Here is a 26,562-nt window from a genome sequence, read left to right on the forward strand (position 1 = left end):
AGCGCGCACTTTCTGAGCGCTCGCCCTACACTGCGGCGCAAGCGCGATGTCACGTTATCGACAATATGACAATATGATTTGCCTGAGCAGCTAGGAGACCCCGAGAGTAACATGCTGGAGATAGTGAATTAGAAAGCACAGATTTAAAATAAAAATAATGAAAGAAAATAATTATGATTTATTTATTTATTTTTTAACTTGGGACTTCCCGACCATAGTTTAGTCCCCAGTTTTAACGTTTTGTTTGCTCTTCTTCAAGTTTTGGTTGCAATTACTTTTTTGGTTACATTTTCTTTGGTTACAAATTCATTTTTTGGTCACAAAACTTTTTTTTTGGTCACAGATCCTTTGTTTTTACAAACTTGTTTTTGTTTAGAAATCTAGCTTGAAGCGTGACACCAAGTTTGATGGCAGTCGGAATGCAGGGGAAAAAGAGTGTACTATAATTAATGACTAAACATGAAACACTCGTGTGGAAGTGCACAAAAAACTAACTTAAGTTAGCAACAGACACAAAATAACACAGAGAAAAGCTATGAGAGATTGTGCAAATAGGAAGTGCACAACACAGAACAAGACAACGACCCAGAGGACAGGGCTGGCATACTGTATTATAGCACCTAAATTGGAAAGCAGGAACAGGGACGGGTAAGAGAGGCAGCGCTCAGGCCAGAGGAGAAGGGGCAGGAAATTAAAGAAAAACAAGAAATGGAAACAAAAAAACAAGAGGGCTGTAAAGGAAATAACACCACGCACAGGAAATCCAACAATTGTCATGGAGGTTCTGACACCAATTTTTGCTTAACAATTTTTTTTTTTTTTTTTTTGATTACAAATATCTTTTTTATTTACAAACACTTGTTTCTGGTGACGAATCAGTTTTTTGGTTGCATATCTTTTTTTAAAATTTACAAACACTTTTTTTGTTACAACTACTTCTTTTTTTTATCACAAAAAGTTTTTGTTTCGTTAGAAAGCTTATTTTCGTTACAGTTCTTTTTACAACCAACTTCAATGATGGCTGTGGATACTCAAAACACTTAAAAAGCACACAAAGTACGACTAGGCGCAGTAGCTAATGACAGCACTGCTGTGCTGACTGAATGTGCACCAAAGATCAAACAGCTGGAAGTGCTGCTGGGCACAAAATGGCCACGCTTTAAGGTACACAATAGTTGGATGAAACGCTTGTACATGGATACATAATATTTTTATTCGGCCTGTGGTTTTAAAATCAAAAAGTTTGTGCAATGAAGGATTCGTAAATCGATGTTCCACTGTAGTTGTTTTAGAATAGAATAGAATAGAATAGAATAGAATAGAATAGAAAGTACTTTATTGATCCCTGGGGGAAATTCGGCACCACAGTTCGCTCACAATAAACAATAAACACTTGGGTATTTTTTACATGTGAATAATAAAAATACATTCTATTATACAGCATTATTCACATGTGAATAACATAAATACAGTCAATTATACAGCATTATTCACATGTGAATAACATAAATACAGTCTATTATACAGCATTATTCACATGTGAATAACATAAATACAGTCTATTATACAGCATTATTTACATGTGAATAACATAAATACAGTCTATTATCCAGTATTATTCACACGTGAATAATATAAATACAGTCTATTATACAGCATTATTCACGTGTGAATAATATAAATACAGTCTATTCTACATTCAAGTATTTTGTGTACGGTATAAATGATTTAAGAGAGTGCGTTTGCAGCTCAGAACGTCGTAACACAGAACGTCATAACACGTAATGTCATAAAAGAGACCAAGATTTAATTTTACGTCACATGCACTTAATTACCTTTGACATTGTTTTAGTTTTGCATGAAAAAGAACATTTCAAAAGTACTACAATAATTTAATAAAATATTGTTTTTATTACAACACCATAAAAAGCCCCAAATAGGAGACCGTGCCTAATTCTGTGACCCCACTCATCCCAAAGCACAAGAGCAGACCTTGCACTTCCATAAATATATCCGAGCCCACCTGAGATCTGGTCACGGGCTTTCGTGTCAGAGAGATGGATAGAGCAGCACTAAAGAGCACTCGGGCTCCACTTATCCGTGAGGATGCGAGTATTCCCAAACACCCAGACAACACCTGGCACACCATGTGCCGACTCAGCCAGCTCTGCGGCGCCCCCTCATGGTGGGCTACACGGTCGGTCAAATCTCACAAAGAATTAGTTTTGCTTTAAAGTCAGAGGTGGTTGAGTTAATTTGTAATAGAATTGCAAATTATTCACAAAGTCAAACCCCGGTGCCTTTTCCTTTGCAAGCGGGAGAATCGATGCCTCCACTCCATTTAGCCATCGCGCCCAACGCTGGGCCTCATTTATCAACCGCAGGCATTTAAAGTTTGGTTAAGCTTCGACACATTACATTCCGCTTAGAATACAGAAATAAAAGGAGAAAAAAAAACAGACACTTTGTTATTGAAACAGATTTACATTGGTAGCATGGCGGCTAAAGGATGCGATCAAAGCAAACGAGTTCAGTGGAGGATTAAACAAGTGTACTCATGCTCGCTCATGTGGGCAGGAAATGGGTGTCCTGTCAGGAAGATGGATGCCCGAGTCCACACACACACACACACACACACATGCACATGCACACACACTTTGTCTACTTAACCATGTTGGAGGTTTATAGAGTGGCTGAGTACATCCTTACAAATCTGGGTTAAAGACCATGTTACCAATGATAACTCTTTCTGTTTCTGTGTGTGTGTGTGTGTGTGTGTGTGTGTGTGTGTGTGTGTGTGTGTGTGTGTGTGTGTGTGTGTGTGTGTGTGTGTTTGTGTGTTTGCGTGTGCGCGTGTGTGTGTGTGTTGTCAGGTAAAAGCCCACAGCCGCAGTTTACCGCTGTGATCCATACAGTCAGTCCTCTGCAGTCCAACATGTCTCCTGTGGTGAAGCTCCTCATCGCTGTAGCTAAGTCCAAGTTCTGTGCACAGGTGGGCGGCTGCAAGTAGATGCAAAAACACGCTACAGGGGAATATATACCACACCAGTGTCGATTAAATACACTGTGCATTATAAAGCAATGTAATGCCTTCCAAACATGCTCTGTGACAAATAAACATAGATGCACGTATACATACATACATACATACTAGGGGTGTGGGAAAAAATCGATTCGAATTCGAATCGCGATTCTCATTTTTTAAAAATCGATTACAATTTTTTTTTTTGGATTAATTTTGTTTTTAAAAAACATTTTTAAATTTTATTTTATTTTTTTCTTTTAATTAATCAATCCAACAAAACAATACCCAGCAATACCATAACAATGCAATCCAATTCCAAAACCAAACCCGACCCAGCAACACTCAGAACAGCAATAAACAGAGCAATTGAGAGGAGACACAAACACGACACAGAACAATCCAAAAGTAGTGAAACAAAAATGAATATTATCAACAACAGTATCAATATTAGTTACGATTTCACCATAGCAGTGATTAAAAATCCCTCATTGACATTATCATTAGATATTTATAAAAATAAAAAAAATAAACAATATTGTCACAGTGGCTTATACTTGCATCGCATCTCATAAGCTTGACAACACATTGTGTCCAATATTTTCACAAAGATAAAATAAGTCATATTTTTGGTTCATTCAATAGTTAAAACAAATTTACATTATTGCAATCAGTTGATAAAACATTGTCCTTTACAATTATAAAAGCTTTTTACAAACCCCGTTTCCATATGAGTTGGGAAATTGTGTTAGATGTAAATATAAACAGAATACAATGATTTGCAAATCCTTTTCAACCCATATTCAGTTGAATATGCTACAAAGAAAACATATTTGATGTTCAAACTGATAACCATTTTTTTTTGTTGCAAATAATCATTAACTTTAGAATTTGATGCCAGCAACACGTGACAAAGAAGTTGGGAAAGGTGGCAATAAATACTGATAAAGTTGAGGAATGCTCATCAAACACTTATTTGGAACATCCCACAGGTGAACTGGCAAATTGGGAACAGGTGGGTGCCATGATTGGGTATAAAAGTAGATTCCATGAAATGCTCAGTCATCACAAACAAGGATGGGGCGAGGGTCACCACTTTGTCAACAAATGCATGAGCAAATTGTTGAACAGTTTAAAAAAAAACTTTCTCAACCAGCTATTGCAAGGAATTTAGGGATTTCACCATCTACGGTCCGCAATATCATCAAAGGGTTCAGAGAATCTGGAGAAATCACTGCACGTAAGCAGCTAAGCCCGTGACCTTTGAACCCTCAGGCTGTACTGCATCAACAAGCGACATCAGTGTGTAAATGATATCCCCACATGGGCTCAGGAACACTTCAGAAACCCACTGTCAGTAACTACAGTTGGTCGCTACATCTGTAAGTGCAAGTTAAAACTCTCCTATGCAAGGCGAAAACCGTTTATCAACAACACCCAGAAACGCCGTCGGCTTCGCTGTGCCTGAGCTCATCTAAGATGGACTGATACAAAGTGGAAAAGTGTTCTGTGGTCTGACGAGTCCACATTTCAAATTGTTTTTGGAAACTGTGGACGTCGTGTCCTAGGTTATAGGCGCAAAGTTGAAAGGCCAGCATGTGTGATGGTATGGGGGTGTATTAGTGCCCAAGACATGGGTAACTTACACATCTGTGAAGGCGCCAATAATGCTGAAAGGTACATACAGGTTTTGGAGCAACATATGTTGCCATCCAAGCAACGTTACCATGGACGCCCCTGCTTATTTCAGCAAGACAATGCCAAGCCATGTGTTACATCAACGTGGCTTCATAGTAAAAGAGTACGGGTACTAGACTGGCCTGCCTGTAGTCCAGACCTGTCTCCCATTGAAAATGTGTAGCGCATTATGAAGCCTAAAATACCACAACGGAGACACCCGGACCGTTGAACAACTTAAGCTGTACATCAAGCAAGAATGGGAAAGAATTCCACCTGAGAAGCTTCAAAAATGTGTCTCCTCAGTTCCCAAACGTTTACTGAGTGTTGTTAAAAGGAAAGGCCATGTAACACAGTGGTGAACATGCCCTTTCCCAACTACTTTGGCACGTGTTGCAGCCATGAAATTCTAAGTTAATTATTATTTGCAAAAAAAAAAAAAAGTTTATGAGTTTGAACATCAAAAATGACTAATGATCTATTGCTAACGATGGATTCTGATGCGTCATCTATGTTGCTGCTTCTTGATCTTAGCGCCGCTTTCGATACCGTCGATCATAATATTTTATTAGAGCGTATCAAAACACGTATTGGTATGTCAGACTTAGCCTTGTCTTGGTTTAACTCTTATCTTACTGACAGGATGCAGTGCGTCTCCCATAACAATGTGACCTCGGACTATGTCAAGGTAACGTGCGGAGTTCCCCAGGGTTCGGTTCTTGGCCCTGCACTCTTTAGTATTTACATGCTGCCGCTGGGTGACATCATACGCAAGTACGGTGTTAGCTTTCACTGTTATGCTGATGACACTCAACTCTACATGCCCCTAAAGCTGACCAACACGCCGGACTGTAGTCAGCTGGAGGCGTGTCTTAATGAAATTAAACAATGGATGTCCGCTAACTTTTTGCAACTCAACGCTAAGAAAACGGAAATGCTGATTATCGGTCCTGCTAGACACCAACATCTATTTAATAATACCACCTTAACATTTGACAACCAAACAACTAAACAAGGAGACTCGGTAAAGAATCTGGGTATTATCTTCGACCCAACTCTCTCGTTTGAGTCACACATTAAGAGTGTTACTAAAACGGCCTTCTTTCATCTCCGTAATATCGCTAAAATTCGTTCCATCTTGTCCACTAGCGACGCTGAGATCATTATTCATGCGTTCGTTACGTCTCGTCTCGATTACTGTAACGTACTATTTTCGGGCCTCCCTATGTCTAGCATTAAAAGATTACAGTTGGTACAAAATGCGGCTGCAAGGCTTTTGACAAAAACAAGAAAGTTTGATCATATTACGCCTATACTGGCTCACTTGCACTGGCTTCCTGTGCACTTAAGATGCGACTTTAAGGTTTTACTACTTACGTATAAAATATTACACGGTTTAGCTCCAGCCTATCTCGCCGATTGTATTGTACCATATGTCCCGACAAGAAATCTGCGTTCAAAGAACTCCGGCTTATTAGTGATTCCCAGAGCCAAAAAAAAGTCTGCGGGCTATAGAGCGTTTTCTATTCGGGCTCCAGTACTCTGGAATGCCCTCCCGGTAACAGTTAGAGATGCTACCTCAGTAGAAGCATTTAAGTCCCATCTTAAAACTCATTTGTATAATCTAGCCTTTAAATAGACCCCCCCTTTTTTAGACCAGTTGATCTGCCGTTTCTTTTCTTCTCTCCTCTTCTCCCCTGTCCCTTGCGAGGGGGAGTTGCATAGGTCCGGTGGCCATGGATGAAGTGCTGGCTGTCCAGAGCCGGGACCCCGGGTGGACCACTAGCCTGTGCATCGGTTGGGGACATCTCTGCGCTGCTGACCCGTCTCCGCTCGGGATGGTTCCCTGTTGGCCCCGCTGTGGACTGGACTCCCGCTGATGTGTTGGATCCACTGTGGACTGGACTTTCACAATGTTATGTCAGACCCACTCGACATCCGTTGCTTTCGGTCTCCCCTAGAGGGGGGGGGTTACCCACATATGCGGTCCTCTCCAAGGTTTCTCATAGTCATTCACCGACGTCCCACTGGGGTGAGTTTTTCCTTGCCCGTATGTGGGCTCTGTACCGAGGATGTCGTTGTGGCTTGTACAGCCCTTTGAGACACTTGTGATTTAGGGCTATATAAATAAACATTGATTGATTGATTGAAATATCTTGTCTTTGTAGTGCATTCAATTGAATATGGGTTTAAAAGGATTTGCAAATCATTGTATTCCGTTTATATTTACATCTAACACAATTTCCCAACTCATATGGAAACAGGGTTTGTACAAAAATCTACTACTCTGCTTGCATGTCAGCAGACTGGGGTAGATCCTGCTGAAATCCTATGTATTGAATGACAAGAGAATCATTATGAATCGGGAAAAAAAATCGTTTTTGAATCGAGAATCTTGTTGAATTGAAAAAAAATAGATTTTGAATCGAACCGTGACCCCAAGAACCGATATTGAATCGAATCGTGGGACACCCAAAGATTCACAGCCCTAATACATGTATACATATATTCAAACATTAAGAAACTCATTCATGCAAGTGTTACATGTATACACTTACACTCATACTCACATGGCACACCAGTAAGCGTGACTCATTCTCATCATTATCATCACACTGTACAGTAAGTAAATATATTTTTTCATTTTTCTCATGATTTACTAATCTACCTAAGATGCAGCTGTCGTTGTGATTGCTACATTTAATGTGATTGTAATAGTGATAACAGAGGTGAATATGTTTACTCTTTGTTATTAGTTTTATTATTACTAACATCAATTCCCAATAGCTTTATTGATCTTCTGGAAGAAAAAAACTGTGACTGTTGTGAAAAGGCACCTGACAACAAGGTAAAGACCATGTGACAACCTGAAAAGACAGCTGACAGGACGAAATAGACCTCAGTTAAATAGACCCCAGCTACCCATAGCAGCAGGCGACCTCACCCTTCCAGGGTACAAGAGCCACCTAATCTGGCTACGAAAAGTTCAAGGAAAATAATACCCTTAGGCTCCTTCTACACTAAGCCCACTAAGGTTATCTGGGGTAAATCCCACCTAACCTTATCCTTGTCCACACATACACAATGGCCGTTTAAGACCCCCTCCGGCCTCTCCCGCTCCGTCCACCGACGCAACGCGACCTAGTATGCAGGCGCCGAAAATGCGCACGTGTGCAAGTTCTTAAATTAAATTTAACTTATCTGAACAATATCCAGTGTTGTGGCATTTCAATTAACTGGAATCCAGTGTGCTGTGGGGCCCTATTGTAGTGAATCACACCTGAGCCATCATAAATTCATCAAATCCTTAATGGACACGTGAAAGTAAACAATGTGATAAAGAACATTTTACATCAATCAATCTAGTGATCTAGATATCTGGTCAGGACACTCTTCACTCTTTTGCCTTTACCTTCATTGTCCATTAGTTTTTAATGACTTTATATACTCTGGACCTAGACGTTGAGTCCACAACATACATGGCAGACAATAACTGATACAGTCTGCTTTGCCAGTCCAAAAGCATTCACTGTTTTCCGTAGTCTTCCCTCATTGGCCAGGTAATACAAAGCATACGCTACCTTTTTTATCACATCCGCGGGAGCCCACATTCTCGTTGTCTCTCCTTCGATAAATGGACAAAGTTTTTCAGTAAGTAGAATCACAGCTGACCTGGACATTGGAAAGTTCTCTTGCCGCCTGAGAAGTGTTGTATCTGAAATAGCTGCAATCGCTTTCTCTTAAGGTATTCATGTGTGATTTCCACAAGCGTCTTTACAGACGGAAGGAGAAACACGGGCATGTTTGGATGACTCGCCTCCATATTTCCAGTGGTTAGCTCCGAGTTACGGCACTGCTTTATTATGAAGCTGGCTGTGGTGCGTTCTTTCTGACGTCACTTCTTTTGAGGGGCGTGTCTTTCTGGCGTCACTTCCTCTCCGAACTCAGTTTGTAAACGATCAATGAGTCCATACAAAACTACGAGCCGGAGATTCAAGAAATACACGGCGCACTTACCCGTGTAAAAAATTATCCAAGGAGGGGAACCTTAAACAATGGTTTAGTGTGGCTGAAACGGGGCTTAGACTAAATAATTATTTGTTTAAGGAGTTATCCGGCTTAATGTAGACAGTCTGGGAAAGCGGGGGTGCAAGAAGACTCATTGGCTAATCTCCCGGTAACGACCCTTGAAAGGGAAACAACAACCAATAATTAAGGAAATAGCAAATCATCCCAAAAGACTGGCGAAGAGCAGGAGTGCTCCTCCCAAAAGAAAAGAACCCAAACTCCATGGAAATGTTCAGACGGATAAACCTTTTGAATACTGAAAGCAATATCTTGGTATATGGTATGATAGATGGTATGCTGGCTCAGGTAGCAGATTGGTGTCCTATCACAGTGTTGTGCGTTACAAACTCAAACGCATTTCGTGTTGATGTAGCAGCTAGTTTATCTCTTTCTGTAGCTCGCTTTTACGGATAATACCGAAGCATGCCGATGTGTACGCTAGAAAAAGACTTCCTCTGTGTTTCCTCTTACAATAACAATGTCACTACAGCTTTTTTATTATACAGGTTACGGAACGTAAATGAAGTATTGTTGATGGTTTTGGAATGCATTTTAAAGTGATTTAGAGGCAGAACTGATCCCTCTCATTAGCTGCATTGCATTGCATTAGCTGCTTTGCCGTTTTTCACATGTTAGAATGATTGTGAACAATAGGCAACATTGCAAAAAAAAGTGCAGTTCCCCTTTAAAGATGTAGATGGGTTTCACTATGTAAAGCGCGTTGAGTCACTCGAGAAAATGTGCGATATAAGTATAATTCACTTCACTTCACAATCTGTTGTATTTTTTTTTCAAATGCAGATTGTGGTCTTATGGAACAGCGACAAGCCTTTACCTCCCAGGAACAAGTGGCCCTCCACCAGCGTGCCTCTCACTGTCCTCAAAGGACACAGCAAGGTATATGATACCATACGGAATACTGTATTCATATTTGAGCATCTATGCACCCTCATGTGACGCACTTGTAGATGTCACATTGCATTATCGCTCACATATAGCTTTGTGATTTCAACAATTTGTTTCATATTTCGGTCTGATTCCGTGTTACGCTTTATTCCTGGTTTCTGGCTGGCCGACGGAGCACAACATGACCTCCTTAGCCGTGAGTGTACATGGTAAATCATAGGAGTCGGGTCGCTTGGCGTTGACAGAACGCGGCTTCTGCAGAGCAAGCACTTTGGAGCGCCACATCAATATTATCAGATGCGGCGCGGCCATATTTCAGCTTCATCCATCACACCTCAATACGCCACGTCTCCATCCTCCGGCCCCGGAACGTTTATATATGGCTGCGTATTAAACATTGATCCTGGCTCCTTTGCCATGCAAGGAAATTATGTCAGCAGGGAGCACAAAAGGTTAAAGAGGCGCATGGATTATTTCATTGACTGCAATGTGAGATTGGACGCTCAGATACAGGAAACCTGCACACTGTGCACTCAAGATTTAATACGTACTTTGTTTTTGTTTTTAAAGTAATTATTTCCAAAAGGTCCCACAAAAGCTGTATGGTATGAAAACTGAAGTCATTTTTTCCAAAATAAATTATCAACAGATACCAAAAAAATATGAACAAAAAAACTAATTTTATAGAGAATAATTATACTACTACTTTACCACTTGTCCTTTCTTGAAGTCAATAGAGTTTCTCACCTTCTTTATCAAAGTGCTGGCACTGGGATTTTGTGTGTCGGCACGTGACTAACTTGTATCTCAAATCAACGCCTCCCATTGAAATGATTAAAATCAATTTAATTGGTGATTGGTTCCCCCAAAACTGATAATAAAAACAGGAAGTGTGTAAGGAATTGTCATCCTAACATGAATGTGCAGTATGAGAGGAAACCATGAAATATAAGTGCTTACAAACACCATGAACACCATATATATATATATATATATATATATATATATATATATATATATATATATATATATATATATATATATATATATATATATATATATATATATATATATATATATGGGGGGGGGGGGCATCGACCAGGCTCGATGCACAAGCAGAGACACATTTCTCAATGAGTGAAGGTTACTTGCCATGGAGTTTTCTTCCGTGTTTGGCTGGCTGCCTCGTTTCTATTGGGCACACGTGATGAACATTGATCCCAGCGTGCTGCATTCACAGCACTTCCAAAAAAAGTTTTTAAAGTTGCTGCCCAGTGGGACATTATGCATATACAGTACAGGCCAAAAGTTTGGACACACCTTCTCATTCAATGCGTTTTCTTTATTTGCACACTCTTGGCATTCTCCCATTGAGCTTTAAGCACACCTGTGAAGTGAAAACCATTTCAGGTGACTACATCTCAAGAGTGTGCACAGCAGTAATCAGAGCAAAGGGTGGCTATTTTGAAGAAACTAGAATATAAAACATGTTTTCAGTTATTTTACCTTTTTTTGTTAAGTACATTAATCCACATGTGTTCATTCATAGTTTTGATGCCTTCGGTGACAATCTACAATGTAAATAGTCATGAAAATAAAGAAAACGCATTGAATGAGAAGGTGTGTCCAAACTTTTGGCCTGTACTGTATGCCGTGGCTTAGTGTAGTGGATCCCAAAAAGTGCTGAGGACAAGTATTTTATTGTCCACACTGTCAATGATTCAAAAAACAAAAACTACAGAACAAAAAGGCACTGCAACAAAAGGCTAAGGCACAAAATCACAAGACACAATGAGCAGGCAGACAGGTGGTCTGCAAGTATGGGCTGGAAGGCGCATGGTGTCCGTCGGCAATAACAGTCCTCGATAACCCAGGCCAATTATAGGATCACACCGTTATTTGTGGGTCATTATTTTGTATTTGCATTGTATTTGTGTTGCCTCATACGATGAACACTACATATATTTTTATTAGATTGCATTTGTCTTTTATTACAACATTTACAACAACAACAGTATTGTGTCATTTCCGCTTCTTTTCCCAGTTACAGCAGTCGCCTTTTTGCACTCGCTATCATAGTACTTTGTGCCATCTACAAATGCCATGGTGTTCATGCCATCATGAAAGACATCAACATGGAGCGCAAAAACAAAGGAGACTGCTATCGGGCTCTTATCCGCCAGTGTGCTGCTGAACAGGAAAAAGCGGAAATCACGTTCTCTGCGCATCGAGACGTTCTCCGTGCGTGACACCAAGTGGAATTAAAATATAGTCCACATCCCTTAAGTTAAGGGTAAAGTTAAAGTCCCAACGAGAGTCACACACACTAGGTGTGGTGAAATTATTCTCTGCATTTGACCCATCCCCATGTTCTGAGGTGAGGGGAGCAGTGAGCAGCAGCGTTGGCCGCGCTCAGGAATCATTTTGGAGATTCAACCCCCAAGTCCAACCCTTGATGCTGAGTGCCAAGCAGGGAGGAAACGGGTCCCATCTTTATAGTCTCTGGTATAACTCGGCCGGGGTTTGAACTCACGACCTTCCACTCTCAGGGTGGACACTCTAACCACAAGGCCACTGAGAAGGTTAACATGTATTTACTTATTTTCCTATTAATTTTCAATTTGTTCATTTATTTTTCATCTTATTTTGTGTTAAAAAAATATAAAATAAAGACATTTGAATTATTTTTATTTATTTATTTTTTATTTTCTTGTGTAATACCTGATGCGGCCCGACCCCTGCATACACCGCCTCCAGCAGCCCCCAGGTAAATTGAGTTTGAGACCCCTGCCGTAGATCTATATATAATGCAGCCGCTGACAGGCATGTGATCTTTGCCTTCTCGTTAAAGCCGACTATACTTTTTTTTCTTCCCTTCGCACCTTGGAAAAGACTCCCTCTGAGTCGCAGCAGTCTGTGCAAATAGAAAAAGGAGTAAATGCTTTTGCTAGGCGATGGGGGGCAGAGATAAGGGTTCAGGACCAATGAACTGCCCCAGATCTCAGTAGGATCTAATCTGGGACCAGAGGCAGAAAGGCCCTGACACCAGCTGACGGGAGAGATGGAGGAATTCAGCCAGTGGATTTAAAAGGCAAACACCACAGGGCGCCATGAAACGTAACATAAGACTATAAAGTGATCATGGACATGGAGGAGGCCATGATTGTGTTTCCAATATTCGGCCTTCATCATTTAGCTAAAAGAGATTCGCAGACTATTAGAAACAGTTCTCAGTAGGTTTTGTTACGGTCCATGTGCAGTATTTGGATGTTTCCGCATGGAACCTTCAGTTCAGGACAGAGGCGTATAGATTTCCCACATACTACAGTTGGCTCGCAATTTTGCCAAGGAGCAGGCAGAGCTTGAAAAACTTTTTCTGTCATTAACGTATTCCGTTTGAGAACGATTGGCCTTCCCGGTAAAATATGAAAACTCGCAAAGTGGATAAGACAAAAGCAGTGTGCCGCCAAAAAGTTGGGAGTACTAATGTAATAAGGAATTTTAGTAAAAATAAAACATATTTCACACTGTTAAAAGCATTGCACTTGTCTGCATTGTTGAACTTTACAAACACTGTGGTCACAACTTGCAATTTATTGGCTCTCTGCTTGTTACTGATTTTACATTTGCTTTGTCACCTATAACACAAAGATACATGTTCAGTGCAGTCATTTTAATTACTTGGGGAAAAAAACTTGTATCGCAAAACCGCATCGCCTAATGAATTAAAATGTATTTAATTGGTACAAAAAAAAACTGCACAATTTTAACATGTAACATGCCTTTTAAAAAGATAAACAAACCTTTAGATAACAAATATTGTATAAAAACTATACAATAGATTGTAGTACAAACAATCACAGCAGTTTTATGAAGTAATGTAATAATAATATACAACATTTAAAGGGGAACAGCACTTTTTTTGCGATCGCAATCCATTATGTGAGACAAGAAGACAAAAGTTGTTTTTTTGCATTCTAATTAGTAAAAAATTGGCTCATTGTAGGGTGCTAGCAATGCTGAGAATTGGAACAATCAATTCTACCTGTAAATCACTTTAAAAGGCATCCAAAAACCGTCAACAATACTTCATTTACGTCTCGTAACATGTATACTAACCAAGCTGTAGCAACATTGATATTGTAAGAGCGAACACGGAGGAACTCTTTTTCCAGTTAGTAACACATCGCCATGCTACGGTATTAGCCGTAAGCTAACTAGGGAAAGAGGTAAGCTAGCTTCTGCATTAGCACCCAAATTGCTTTTGAGTTTGTAATGCACAACTATGCAATAGGACACCAATCTTTATTGACTGAAAAACATGAACAATAATTTTACAAAATCTGAAAAGTATTATTTCATGTTTTGTTTGTACATTTGTTTGTCATCTAGACAGCATATGTACTATAATTGTAATAACAAGCATGACGCGCTGTTTGTATCATTATCAATATTATAGAGACTTACTCGATGGACAGTTGTTCTTTTGGTCCTGCTGGTCGGGGACGTTGTTTCCGGTTTATTTTGGGTAAGCGCTCCAATTATGTCAGCATAGCTTGTCTCCAAGTTTCACAATTACACCGTGACCAAGTCACGGCGACCTCACTCTCTTAACTTCCGTCTGCTCCAACGTTTCACACTCTCTTCATACTTACTTCTTAAGGGGGAACTGCACTATTTTGGGAATCGTTCACAATCCTTATGAAAGACAGGAAGACAAAAGGTTTTTGTTTTATTCTCTTTCTAACATATAAAAATGGGGTTGTTCTAGCTGGCTAGCAATGCAGCTAATGGGAGCAATTCATTCTACCTCGAAATCACTTTAAAAATGCATTCAAAAACCACCAACAATACTTCAGTTGCGTTCTGCAACCTGTATAATAACCAAGCTGTAGCGACATTGCGAGAGCGAACGCCGAATAACTCTTTTTTTTTTAGCGTACTAACAGATTGGCGTGCTACGGTATTAGCTATAAAAAGTAACTATGGCAAGAGATAAGCTAGCTTCTACGTCAAAATGAAACGCGTTTGAGTTTGTAATCCACAACACTGCGATAGGACATCAATCTGTACTGACTGAAAAACACGAACAATCATATTACAGTTGACATCGTATGCACTGTAGTGTTAGCTGCAAATTCCAAGCATTTTGTATTATCTTTAGAATACTAAAATAAAAAATAAAAACGACTTGCGTGTTCTCGTCTCTCATAATGATTGTAAACGACAGGCAAAATTTCAAAAAAAGCTGTTACTCGTTCAAACGCACAATCAACAGCTTCTCTATATTTTCATGGATAAATGTCTGCTGTTGAGATATTATTTTAACGTCCTTTCCCTGGTGTTATCGCCTCATTCTGCTTCAGTATGGTGCAGGCTAACTGCTTTGCCAAATTAGCTAGCTACACGCTCTGTCACGTTTTTCTGATGACTTCTGTCTTCCCCCCCCCAAAAAAAGCTCATGAGCTCAGGCACTCGAATCCCAAAGTAACATTTTATTAACTTGTATTGGATTGCCTTTAGCATCTTTAATACACAAAACGCTGCTCCCGTGAACCAGCATGCCTCCCATCCGGCCAGGGCAGGAGAGCCAAATCGTTCTGGCCGCCAAAATGTGTTTAACTAACTTTATTTCAATGAAACAACTTATTGTTTGTGATGCAGGTCATTAAGAAAAATATCAAAAAGAGATTATAGAAGTTACCTCCTAGCCCTTTTGGTGGATCACACACTTCAGCTGGAGACCGTTGTTCTGGTTTAACAAAGATTTTTATTTTGTCCACAATATCCATATGACACTCGACTTTTCAGCCCTCCTCTGTGTCATGCCTCTCTCCTCCTCCTGCTCCCGACCGCTCACTGTTAAAGACAACAAATGATTAGATTATCACGTACCACCTGTGAAATCTAATCACCTGCCAGCTGTGTCTTGCCGTCAGCACATGTCCCGCCCCTGCCCGATGGTGCTCGTCCTCAACACCATGGGCAGCGGCAGTGACTTTTGCTCCTGCAAGCAGCGCTGGCTACACCTCCCTCCACAGAGATATTCAGAAATAACTGTAGATCAAGTGTTGTGGTTAGAGTATCCGCCCTGAGATCGGTAGGTCGTGAGTTTAAACCCCGGCCGAGTCATACCAAAGACTATAAAAATGGGACCCATTACCTCCCTGCTTAGCAGTCAGCATCAAGGGTTGGAATTGGGTGTTAATTGGTTAAATCATCAACATGATTTCCGAGCGCGGCCACCGCTGCTGCTCACTGATCCCCTCACCTCCCAGGGGGCGGAACAAGGGGATGGGTCAAATGCAGAGAGTAATTTCACCACACCTAGTGCGTGTGTGACTATCATTGGGACTTTAACATTTAACTTGAAATCGACATTGCCGGCTTTTTACAGATTGTATGCAGCCCTACGAGGAACATACAGAATGGTGAATATGGGGTACCTCTAGTTCTCAGTACGATGCAGTGCAGATACGACCAGCGTCCCTTGTATCCAATCAGGATGCAGGTGCAGGTGTACCTAATGTTGTGGCCAGCGAGCATCAACCCTTTCATCTTTTCTCTCCCAACGCTCGTCAAAGCAGCCGCAGGGCCCCGGGTCAGACAGTTAAATAATTCACGCTTTAATTACAAGTCAATAACGTCGTCAGCAGGCCTCTTTAGGCTAATGTATCAAGGCCCGCTGCGCTTTGCTAGCAGGGTCAGAATTGACGAGGGCAGGCGTAAAAACCTATTAAGTCGGCCGCGTGATCGATGGACACGCTGGAGTGGAATAAACACATTTTCTCCGCTTGTTTACTTTGCCTGAAGACTTTTTATTTAACTTTAGGCCCAAAACTCGATGAAAAACAAAATACATAAAAATATATTTTTGTCTTTATGTCCTCTTGCAGACAATGAGCAGTCGTTTTTTCCACCACAATGTCATCCTCACTGATGGCGTTCTCAGTCTGGACGAAGACTCTGTTCTCTCAACCAATGAGGTGAGTTCAATGATTGGACGACAGAGGTGCAATCATTTTGCTGCTAAATGCGCTTTAAAAGTGACAATTTACCAAACAAGCTGTAGCGTTGTATACGAGCCACCAGAATTGATCCTCAACGAGAAAGTCAGTCCATGCACACGTTCATGATTCATGTGCTCCGCCTCCAGAACGCTTTTTGCAAATAACGTCTCCTGAAAGCCAAATGAGAACCAGGTCCAGCGAGTTGGACAAAACAAGCCAAGAGTTGTGACTGCAATCATCAATAACGTTTGGGCTTGCCGATTTTAGCAACTGCAGCTTGAGGACGCTGGTTAATGTACTACAACATATCATAGCAGGCCCTAAATCCTGTAAAAAATGTGTCCCGTAGTGGACGGGAGCCGCATAGACGTCAAAAGAGTTGGATTAGAGCAGGGGTTCTCAAAATGTTTTCACCAAGTACCACTTCAGAAAACACCTGTCTCTCCAAGTACCACCATAATGACCAACATTAAAATACAGTAGCGTAGTAGGTCTAAATGTTCATTAAAAACAAAGGCTGCGGTAATCTAATCTTCTTGGCCACTGTAACATTACAAACAGTTTGAACAGCAACACCGTGTTTGAATATTTAATTTAGTGATTCTTTTGCATACCACTAGATGGCGCCCACGTACCTACCATAGTTGGAGAATCGCTGGAATAGATGATCTGTAAGTACAATATATTCTTAGGAATGACTAGGAGTGTCCTGATCTGATATTGATATCTATGATGTCGGCTTGCATTTAAAATCTCCGATATAAGCTCTGATACGAGGAGTCCTATGGTACGTTTGCTTGTGCAAAGTTGTTATCATCTAAATGTCCTCCAATAAGCACACAAGTTGAGTCTGGTATTTTAGTCAAGTTGTTTATAAAAGGCTATAGGCTACTATAAGCAAGCAGCTACACAGCAGCTAAGCGTACAATAGCACACAAGCTGGACATGCATGATAAGTTTCCTTTATTGAAATTAATTGCAGTCTAAAACAGCACATTTGTCAATCTCCTCAACTGGCAAATAAGTATAGTTGCATGTTTCTTACAGTACAGATACAAAGTCGCCAGGGCAGAAATATATCAGAAAGTGTGCAGTAACAAACGCGTCCGCATCATTCAACTTACTGTATCATGGCCTTAACTTAATGAATTGATCAAACCTTTTTCTAACATGTCACACTACTGAATAATAGAACTATGTACTATCGTCTGTGCTGATATCATATCAGATTAATATCTGTATTTCCAATACTCAAGACTCCAATATTGGTATTGAGTCGGAAGTGAAACGATTGTATGGGGACACTCCTAGCAATGACATCTTTGGTCTTCTGCCTGTCTGTGTCAACAATCAAATATGTCGTAACGTCCAAGTTTTGACGTTACATCGGTAAATATTCATTGAGAGTGCTATTGTACACCGTTACAGCTAGTGATGGGTGAAACGGTACAAACACAAGGAGAGATACTGTGTCCCTCAATATCTGGTAAGTCCTTAAAAACAGAAAATCCCCTCTGAGTATAAGGATCTCTGATTTTTAGCCATAGGACCTTAAAAACAACAGAGCACTCCTGTCATATTTAGGATCTTTGGGTCGCGTCTTTGCACTTGGTCCTTAGAAATGGTAAATGGTAAATGGGTTGTACTTGTATCGCGCTTTTCTACCTTTTTTAAGGAACTCAAAGCGCTTTGACACTATTTCCACATTCACCCATTCACACACACACATTTACACACTGATGGCGGGAGCTGCCATGCACGGCGCTAACCAGGCCCATCAGGAGCAAGGGTGAAGTGTCTTGCTCAAGGACACAACGGACGTGACTAGGATGGTAGAAGGTGGGGAACAACAGATTGCTCCTGTCTTACACAGTAGAGGATCTTTGACTATCGTAAGGAAACTGTATTGTTTCTATTTTAATCTATGACTTGTTTAAGGACAAAACCAGGCAATGTAAAACAATTTGTAATAATTGGCGAATATTTTCGTTCTATGTAAGGTCCTGAATTTGTTGATTTTTTTGTATTGTTTTACATAACCCAAAACCAGTGAATTTGGCACGTTGTGTAATTCATAAATAAAAACAGAATACAATGATTTGCAAATCATTTTTAACTTATATTCAATTGCATGGACTGAAAAGACACAATATTTAATGTTTGAACTGAGAAACTTTTTTTTTTTTTGCAAACAATCATTAACTTAGAAATTAATGTCAACAACACATTGCAAAAAAGTTGGCACAGGAGCATTTTTACCACTGTGTTACATGGCCTTTCCTTTTAACAACACTCAGTAAATGTTTGGGAACTGAGGAGACCAATTTTTGAAGCTTTTCAGGTGGAATTTCAGTGATTTCTCCAGATTCTCTGAACCTTTTGATGATATTACGGACCGTAGATGGTGAAATCCCTAAATTCCTTGCAATAGTTCATTGAGAAATGTTGTTCTTAAACTGTTCAACAATTTATCACGCATGTTTTCACAAATTGGTTACCCTCCCCCCATCCTTGTTTGTGAATGACTGAGCATTTCATGAAAGCTGCTTTTATACCCAATCATGGCACCCACCTGTTCCCAAATAGCCTGTTCACCTGTAGGATGTTCCAAATAAGTGTTTGATGAGCATTCCTCAACTTTGTCAGTCTTTTTTGCCACTTGTGCCAGCTTTTTTGAAACATGTTGCAGGCAACAAATGAGCTAATATTTGCAAAAAGTAACAATGTTTTTCAGTTCGAACATTAAGTATCTTGTCTTTGCAGTCTATTCAATTGAATATAGTTTGAAAAGGATTTGCAAATCATTGTAATCTGTTTTCATTTACGATTTACACAACGTGCCAACTTCACTGGTTTTGGGTTTTGTATGTTAAATGACAATAATAAACAACTTTTACAGCCTTACTAAATTCAAATTCTACAAAGGTTTTGCATTAAAATGCAAAGCATTATAAACGGCGTTCCCGTTGAGAGAGCCATTAGAAGTCTCTCCCAGGTTGGAGTGCAGGTCAACAAGGTGATCCATAATGAAACGTGAGCCAGGATGAGCCCGAGAAATCCGACATATCTTTAAACTCTGAGATGTTTTATTGATCGGAGCAAGTCAATGTTCACCTTTTCCTACGCTAATAGGATCACAATTACACTTTGTGGCACTGCTAAACAATCCAGTCTCTGCAAGTAAACTTTTATGGGCTCGCTACTTGTTTTATGGAGGAAGAGGAGGAGGAGGAGGAAAAAAGGAAGGACGTGGAGAGAATCTCTGCTGTGCTCAATAAGCTGCCACCCTAATTGGCCTTTTAACGTCGCGCGGGGATTTAGGGAAAGCGGATGAAATGTGTGGAGTGAGTGGAATCATGCACAAGGAGGCCACTTTACGCTTTGAATACGACTTTGATATTTGAAAAGGAAACGCCGTGCAAGTTTCTTAATGACATTGTCTCACTGCATTAGATATATGATGGATCCATGCACGGGAATTACACACTGCTGTGTTGTTTGGCCTTTGGAAGATATTTTTAATACAAAATGGAAATGATGGCGTTGAAGTGGAATGCTTGTCTGGTCTGCAACTGCATTGTGGTCACTTGACTGGAGAATCTACTTCATTATCATGTAAGCAAAAAGACGTTCAAGTCATGTTGTAAATGTCCCTGTGAGTCAGAGCTACAACCACCACTGGCTATCATTCCTGTTTGTTTGTCATGGGTGCCGTTGTGGCAGGCGATACGCACACAAAAAACACAAAAAAAGTAAAAAAAAAAAAAAAATGGTGAGGAAAACAGAATCTGTCTTGTTTATTTTTTGATTCCTGAATTTGAATTTCTTCAATATGAAAAAGAGCTTCATCTTACAATTGCAACAAAACAAAAGTGTGTGTTACTCTTGTATTAGTTTGTTTGCTTGTACTTAGGTGTGGCTCGATCCAATATTGTTCAGCACACAAACAAGCATACTTGCCAACCTTGAGACCTCCAAATTCGGGAGATCTGGGGGGTGCGGGGTCGGGGTGGGCGGGCCCGGGGTTAAGGGGGAGGAGTATATTTATAGCTACAATTCACTGAAATTCAAGTATTTCTTATATATATATATATATATATATATATATATATATATATATATATATATATATATATATATATATATATATATATATATATACATATATATATATGTATTTTATTTATATATATATATATATATATATATATATATATATATATATAAATAAAATAAATACTTGACTTTCAGTGAATTCTAGCTATATATATATATATATATATACATATATATATATAAATAAAATAAATACTTGACTTTCAGTGAATTCTAGCTATGTATATATATATATATATATATATATATATATATATATATATATATATATATATATATATATATATATATATATATATATATATATATATATATATATATATATATATATATATATATATATGTGTGTATTTATATATATGTATTTTATTATATATACATACATATAAATAAAATAAATACTTGAATTTCAGTGTTCATTTATTTACACATATACACACATAACACTCCTCTCTACTCATTGTTGTATTTGAAAGTGCAATGCTTTGCAGCCAGTAGCACAGTTTTTGAAGGAGCGTAGGTATGTGCATTGTAATATTCTGGGTTGGAGTCAATAACCAGGCGAGGTGACAAAGTTACGTCTCTTTACTTCATACTTCAGAACCGACTCCCACACTTGCCGTCAGGGTGCGTAATACAATGTAAACCGTTGGCCAACCAAAAAGTAACCACAGAACACTATACGGTATAGTGTTCTGTGGTTACTTTTTAGTTGGCCAACCGGACATGACGACAGGCTGTCCTCACTCAGGTCCGCATGGACCTGGAGGGGGCGTGCCTTAAGTCCGGCTGGAAATCGGGAGAAATTCGGGGAGAATGGTTGTCCCGGGAGATTTTCGGGAGAGGCACTGAAATTCGGGAGTCTCCCGGAAAATTCGGGAGGGTTGGCAAGTATGCAAACAAGTCTCTGACAATATCGGCCTACAGCTAAAATTGTTGTTACAAGCAGTCTGTTCTGCTCCCTGCTAATGTCTATTTTTGCTATTTTAACAGATGTATCGCAGATTGTCAACAATGACTCCATTTGAGGCTTCAAAACACTATAAAAGTGAACATACAGAATAAAAGTATGTCAATATAACTTAGATGAAACATAAAATAACTTCTTGATGACATTCCAACATAAAAGACATGTTGTGATGATCCGTTGTCCGGATCATAGTTGGTGTACGTGTTGATTCACTTGTGGTTTAATAATAATAATAATGGATTATGTTGAGTATTAAACTCTGCGACTGTTTTTTTCGGATATTGACCACGTTGGGGTTCCGGTCAGAGAACGCACAGTCATCATTTGGACTCCTCCAACTTTAATGGTGCATATTGGTGTAGGTTCATTGAGTTAGTTAGTTAGTATCTGTAAACCACAAGCAAACACCCATCAACATTTATGTCATTTAACTAAACAACAATATATATATATGCTCAAAGTAAAATACTAGAGACATAATATACTGCATTTCCACAATGGCATATGAGCTAGCCACATTAGCAGCAGCAATGCTATCCTTAACAGGGAGATGTTAGCTCGTAGCATTCTGACAACACAACATCAATAATATTATTAAAACACCCCTAAATGTTACACGAACACAGTGATGTCTATTAATAAACTAAATTAGTCTTATATAATAATCAACATACTCACATCGTCAAAGACTAGAGCACCGATTAAACGTAGCAGAGAAAACAAGTCAGCACACATTAACACACGTCAAAAGGGAAGCGGAAGTGACCCCTACAGGAAGGAAGCGGAAGTGACACTGTCATGAAATGCTTCAAAATAAAGTATCTGAAAACGTAGATAAACATGTAGAATTCTTAACAGCCGCCCCCACATTTGTACAACAAATGTGTAACTACAGGAATTCTTCAAGTGTCCTTACTGTCATCCTCTAAACTTGGAAGTGGGATCAAGCGAGCTACCGGTCTGGTGTAGACTTTACTCTTGACCATTACCTCAGCAGCCCTGACCTGTCCATCTTGACTCGGAATGGTCTTAACCACTCTGCCGATGGGCCACTGTGCTCTTGAAAGTGAAGGGTCCACCATCAGAACTACAGTGTTGATGGTTAAATTTTCGGAAGACCTCTGCCATTTTGACCTGGTCTGCAAAGTGGGTAGATAGCTGCGTATGAAGTGGATCCAAAACTGATCCACAAGTGTTTGACAATGGCGCCATCTCCGCCGCCCCATGACAGCTGGGACGTAAACTACTTGAGGCAGTGCAGAATCCCGCCGCCCCATGAGAAGGATGTTTGGGGTGATTGGGTCCAGATCAGAAACATCAGATGATACGTACCCTAGTGGTTTTGAGTTCAGTATCCCCTCCACTTCTACTAGAGTTGTGTGCAAGACATCTTCTGTGACTGACTGCCCTCCTACTGCGACTTGGAGACTGGCCTTGATGGATCTAATTTCCCGTTCCCATGCCCCACCAAAATGAGGGGCATTTGGAGGGTTAAATTTGAAGTCAATCTGATATTCTGTCAGTTGCTCTCGTAGCTGAGGTTCCATCTCTGCAAACACTGTCCTGAGTTCTCTTTCGGCTCCTCGGAAGTTGGTCCCACAATCTGACAGTACCTCTCTTGGTCTTCCCCTTCTGGCAATGAACCGACGTAGAGCGAGAAGGAATGCATCGGCATCCATGGAGTTGAGAAGCTCGATGTGAACTGCTCGAGTTGTAAGACACTTAAAAATGACACCCCATCGTTTCTCTGATCTTCTGCCCACTTTGACCAGATAAGGTCCAAAACAATCCACACCTGTTGAATGGAAGGGTGGACAGAGAAGTCTGAGGCGTTGTGGTGGCAGATCTGCCATCCTTGGGACTGTCGGTTGAGCTCGCCAGCGTTGACAAGATGGGCAATTGTGCTGATGGTGCCTGACTGCTTGTCGTCCTCGCAGAATCCAGTAATGTCTTCGAAGTTCTGCATACACTCGCTCTGTACCTGGGTGCAGAAGACGTTCGTCCATGTCCTTGATGAGGAGTTTAGTTATCTGATGTTTTGGGTCCAGCACAATAGGATGGATCTCTTCTAAGTCCGAGTTCTGGAGTCGTCGCAGCCTACACCCAACTCGAATTAACCCTGTAGTTGAGTCCCACTCAGGAGAGAGGCACGCCAGACGACTCTTAGCTGACACTGCGTTCTGTGTTTTAAGAGACATGATGTCTGCGGGAAAGGTTTGAACTTGACATCTTTTCAGCAACAGAAACTCAGCTTCTTGGGAGCTGATTGTCTGACTGTGTGTCGAACCTCCTGGTCCTTCCTGTCCCGCCTGCTGAGTGACTTTTACTAATTCTTTCCAGGTATTGAATAGAGAAGCATCCGGAATATTATTGTCGCTTTGCACTACTGCAAGACCACAGAAGGTGATGCTCTTTAGTTCGGATGAAGTCAGGGATGAATGTGTATCCGGTCTTTTTGGCCAGTATTCCGCACTTTGCCTGAGAAATGTGGGTCCTTGACTCCAGCGCCCGTCCTCCGCAAGTTCCAGAAGTGGTTTCCCCCTGGTGATGTCATCAGCAGGATTGTTGTGGGTGTCCACATACCGCCAGGATTGTCGATCCGTCAGCTCCTGTATCTCTGAGACACGCGTTCCAACAAAGACCTTGAAGCGGCAGGAGTCCGACTGGAGCCACTCCAGAACCGTGGTGGAATCCGACCACAGTGTTGTCTTTTGAAGAGGGAGGGTCATCTCTGTCTTTAAAACCTTGGCAAGCTGAGCTCCAGCTAATGCTGCACAGAGCTCCAGGCGAGGCATGGATTGTTGTCTTTTTGGAGCTACCCTTGATCTTGCCATAACGAACGAGGTGAGAATGACATATTTAGTCTGTAGTCTGACATAAGCAACTGCTCCATATGCTCGTTCAGAGGCATCACAAAAGATGTGCAGATCATACTCGGAACCAGTGGTTGGGATTGGTGTGTAGCAGCGTGGTATAGATAATTTATCTAGATGTTGGAGCTCACTCTCCCACCGCTTCCAGGCCTCCTGCAGGGCTCGCGGTAAGTCGGAGTCATCCCAGCTTCTCTGCTTGGACCATAGCTGCTAAATGAGAACCTTGGCGCGGGTCGAAAACGGTACTATAAACCCCAGGGGGTCATACTGGCTGGCTAGCACCTGATATGCAGTCCTCATGGTCAATATGGTATAATCGATGTTTCTACATTGGTAGCTAAGGGTGTCAGTAGCACAGTTCCATCTCAGGCCTAAAGCAGGCTCTTGTGGCTCAATTCGGTTCTGGCTTAGCCACTGCTCTGTGGTAGTTGATCTTCCTTCAGGCGGGACTTGGGCTAACACCTCTGGTTAGTTACTTGCCCATTGTCGGAGGTCAAATCCTCCTTCTGCCATCAGTTTGCGCAACTGAGTCACCTCCTGTGCAGCCTCAGATAGGTCGGTGAAACTCTTTAAGCAATTATCCACATAGAAACTTTGCTCCACTGATTGAAGAAGTCCTGGATGGTTGTGTTGGTGATTCCGAGCATGTTGCTGCAGAGCAAATATTGCACAGCACGGGCTGCATGTCGTTCCGAATGGGAGCACTTGCCATTCATAAACGTCTGGTGGGTCTTCGCTGCGCAAATCTCTCCAGATAAAACGAAGGAGTGGTCTATCTTCAGGGAGAAGACGGATCTGATGAAACATTGCTCGGATATCTCCACTCACAGCTACCTGGTGCTGTCTGAACCGAAGAAGAACACCTAGCAAGGATGGTCCCAGGGTAGGCCCAGGGAGGAGTTGGTCGTTCACAGACACTCCCTGATGTCGAAACGAGCAGTTGAAGACAAGTCTTGCCTTCTCATTGTGGAACACGAGATGATAGGGAAGATACCACGCTTCATTGGACTGTTCCGTCTCTTCATGCGAGAGCTTCTTGACATACCCTGCTTGAATGAGCTTAGCGATCTCAGCAGAAAAGGAAGTGACTTCCTCTGGATTCTTCTTGAGCCTTTTCTCTGTGCTTCTCAAGTGAGCCATAACGGTGGATATGGAACTGTTGAGTTTAGGCATATCTTTCTTTCTTAGGAGGGGTGTTGCATAGCGCTGGACACCCTCTATGTCGACTCGCTGAGTTCTTGTCTCCAATAAAGTGATTGCTTCCTGATCTTCACGAGAGCGAACAACCATCTTTTCGTTCCTGAAAGGAAAAACATCAAGTTGCCATAACTTTTCCACATTACGAAACAAGATGTCATTGGGAGTGGCAAGTGAGGTAAAGAGACACAATTGTGTTGAGCTCTGTCCTTGTGTTCTTTCCTCCGCCCCTTGTAAAGTCCATCCAAGTGCTGTGTGGATGGCTACGGGTCCTCCATTATTTCCCTGACGGACTGGCTTCGTGGCAGTGATCAGGTGCACATTGTCTGACCCAATTAACACTAGGGGGCGTGCATTGGAGAATGGTTGCAATGAAATCCCACGTAGATGTGTGTACTTCCTCTGAAGTCTCTGAACTGGGTAGGTCTGCTCCATCAGATCCAGACCTTGTGCAGTAAACGCACCTTGCACTTGGTAACGTTTCCCTGGGTTCTTTATAGGGGAAATCTCAAAGTCAACTGTTAAACCCTTGAGGTGGGTAAGTTCTGTGCGCACGGTGCGCAGGGCAAGGATTTCATGTTGGCCATGCAAGTGTAGATGTTGTGCTGCGTCAGGTAAAATCATAGTTCGTTGAGCCCCATCATCTAAGACGGCAAATGTCTCCATTGATTTTGAATTATGATGCAGCAGTACAGGAACAACTTTCAGGAGCACTCTACTTGA

General features: G+C 41.0%; 2 protein-coding genes across 4 annotated transcripts in view; one reads left to right on the forward strand and one right to left on the reverse strand.

The window, feature by feature from the left end:
* The window catches only part of LOC133648626 (exostosin-1), a 359,097-nt gene that overhangs the window by 308,974 nt on the left and 23,561 nt on the right, over positions 1–26,562 (forward strand). For all 3 annotated transcript variants that reach the window (XM_062044901.1, XM_062044903.1, XM_062044904.1), the window contains exons 8-10: positions 2,874–2,992; positions 9,569–9,664; positions 16,570–16,659. In XM_062044901.1, the coding sequence (XP_061900885.1) occupies positions 2,874–2,992; positions 9,569–9,664; positions 16,570–16,659 (305 nt within the window). The remainder of the gene's footprint in view (positions 1–2,873; positions 2,993–9,568; positions 9,665–16,569; positions 16,660–26,562) is intronic.
* LOC133647848 (uncharacterized) lies at positions 22,142–24,579 on the reverse strand. Its single transcript, XM_062043564.1, has 2 exons — positions 22,448–24,579; positions 22,142–22,156 (listed from the first exon to the last, which is right to left on the reverse strand). Exon 1 carries the CDS (start codon positions 24,562–24,564, stop codon positions 22,672–22,674), a length of 1,893 nt encoding a protein of 630 aa, XP_061899548.1. The 5' UTR covers positions 24,565–24,579; the 3' UTR covers positions 22,142–22,156; positions 22,448–22,671.

Source organism: Entelurus aequoreus, linkage group LG04, assembly GCF_033978785.1.
Source record: "Entelurus aequoreus isolate RoL-2023_Sb linkage group LG04, RoL_Eaeq_v1.1, whole genome shotgun sequence".
Classification (NCBI taxonomy): domain Eukaryota; kingdom Metazoa; phylum Chordata; class Actinopteri; order Syngnathiformes; family Syngnathidae; genus Entelurus; species Entelurus aequoreus.

Coding starts and splice junctions, on each gene's coding strand:
- LOC133647848 (XM_062043564.1), bottom strand. CDS start 24,564: ATGCCTCGCCTGGAGCTCTGTGCAGCATTAGCTGGAGCTCAGCTTGCC.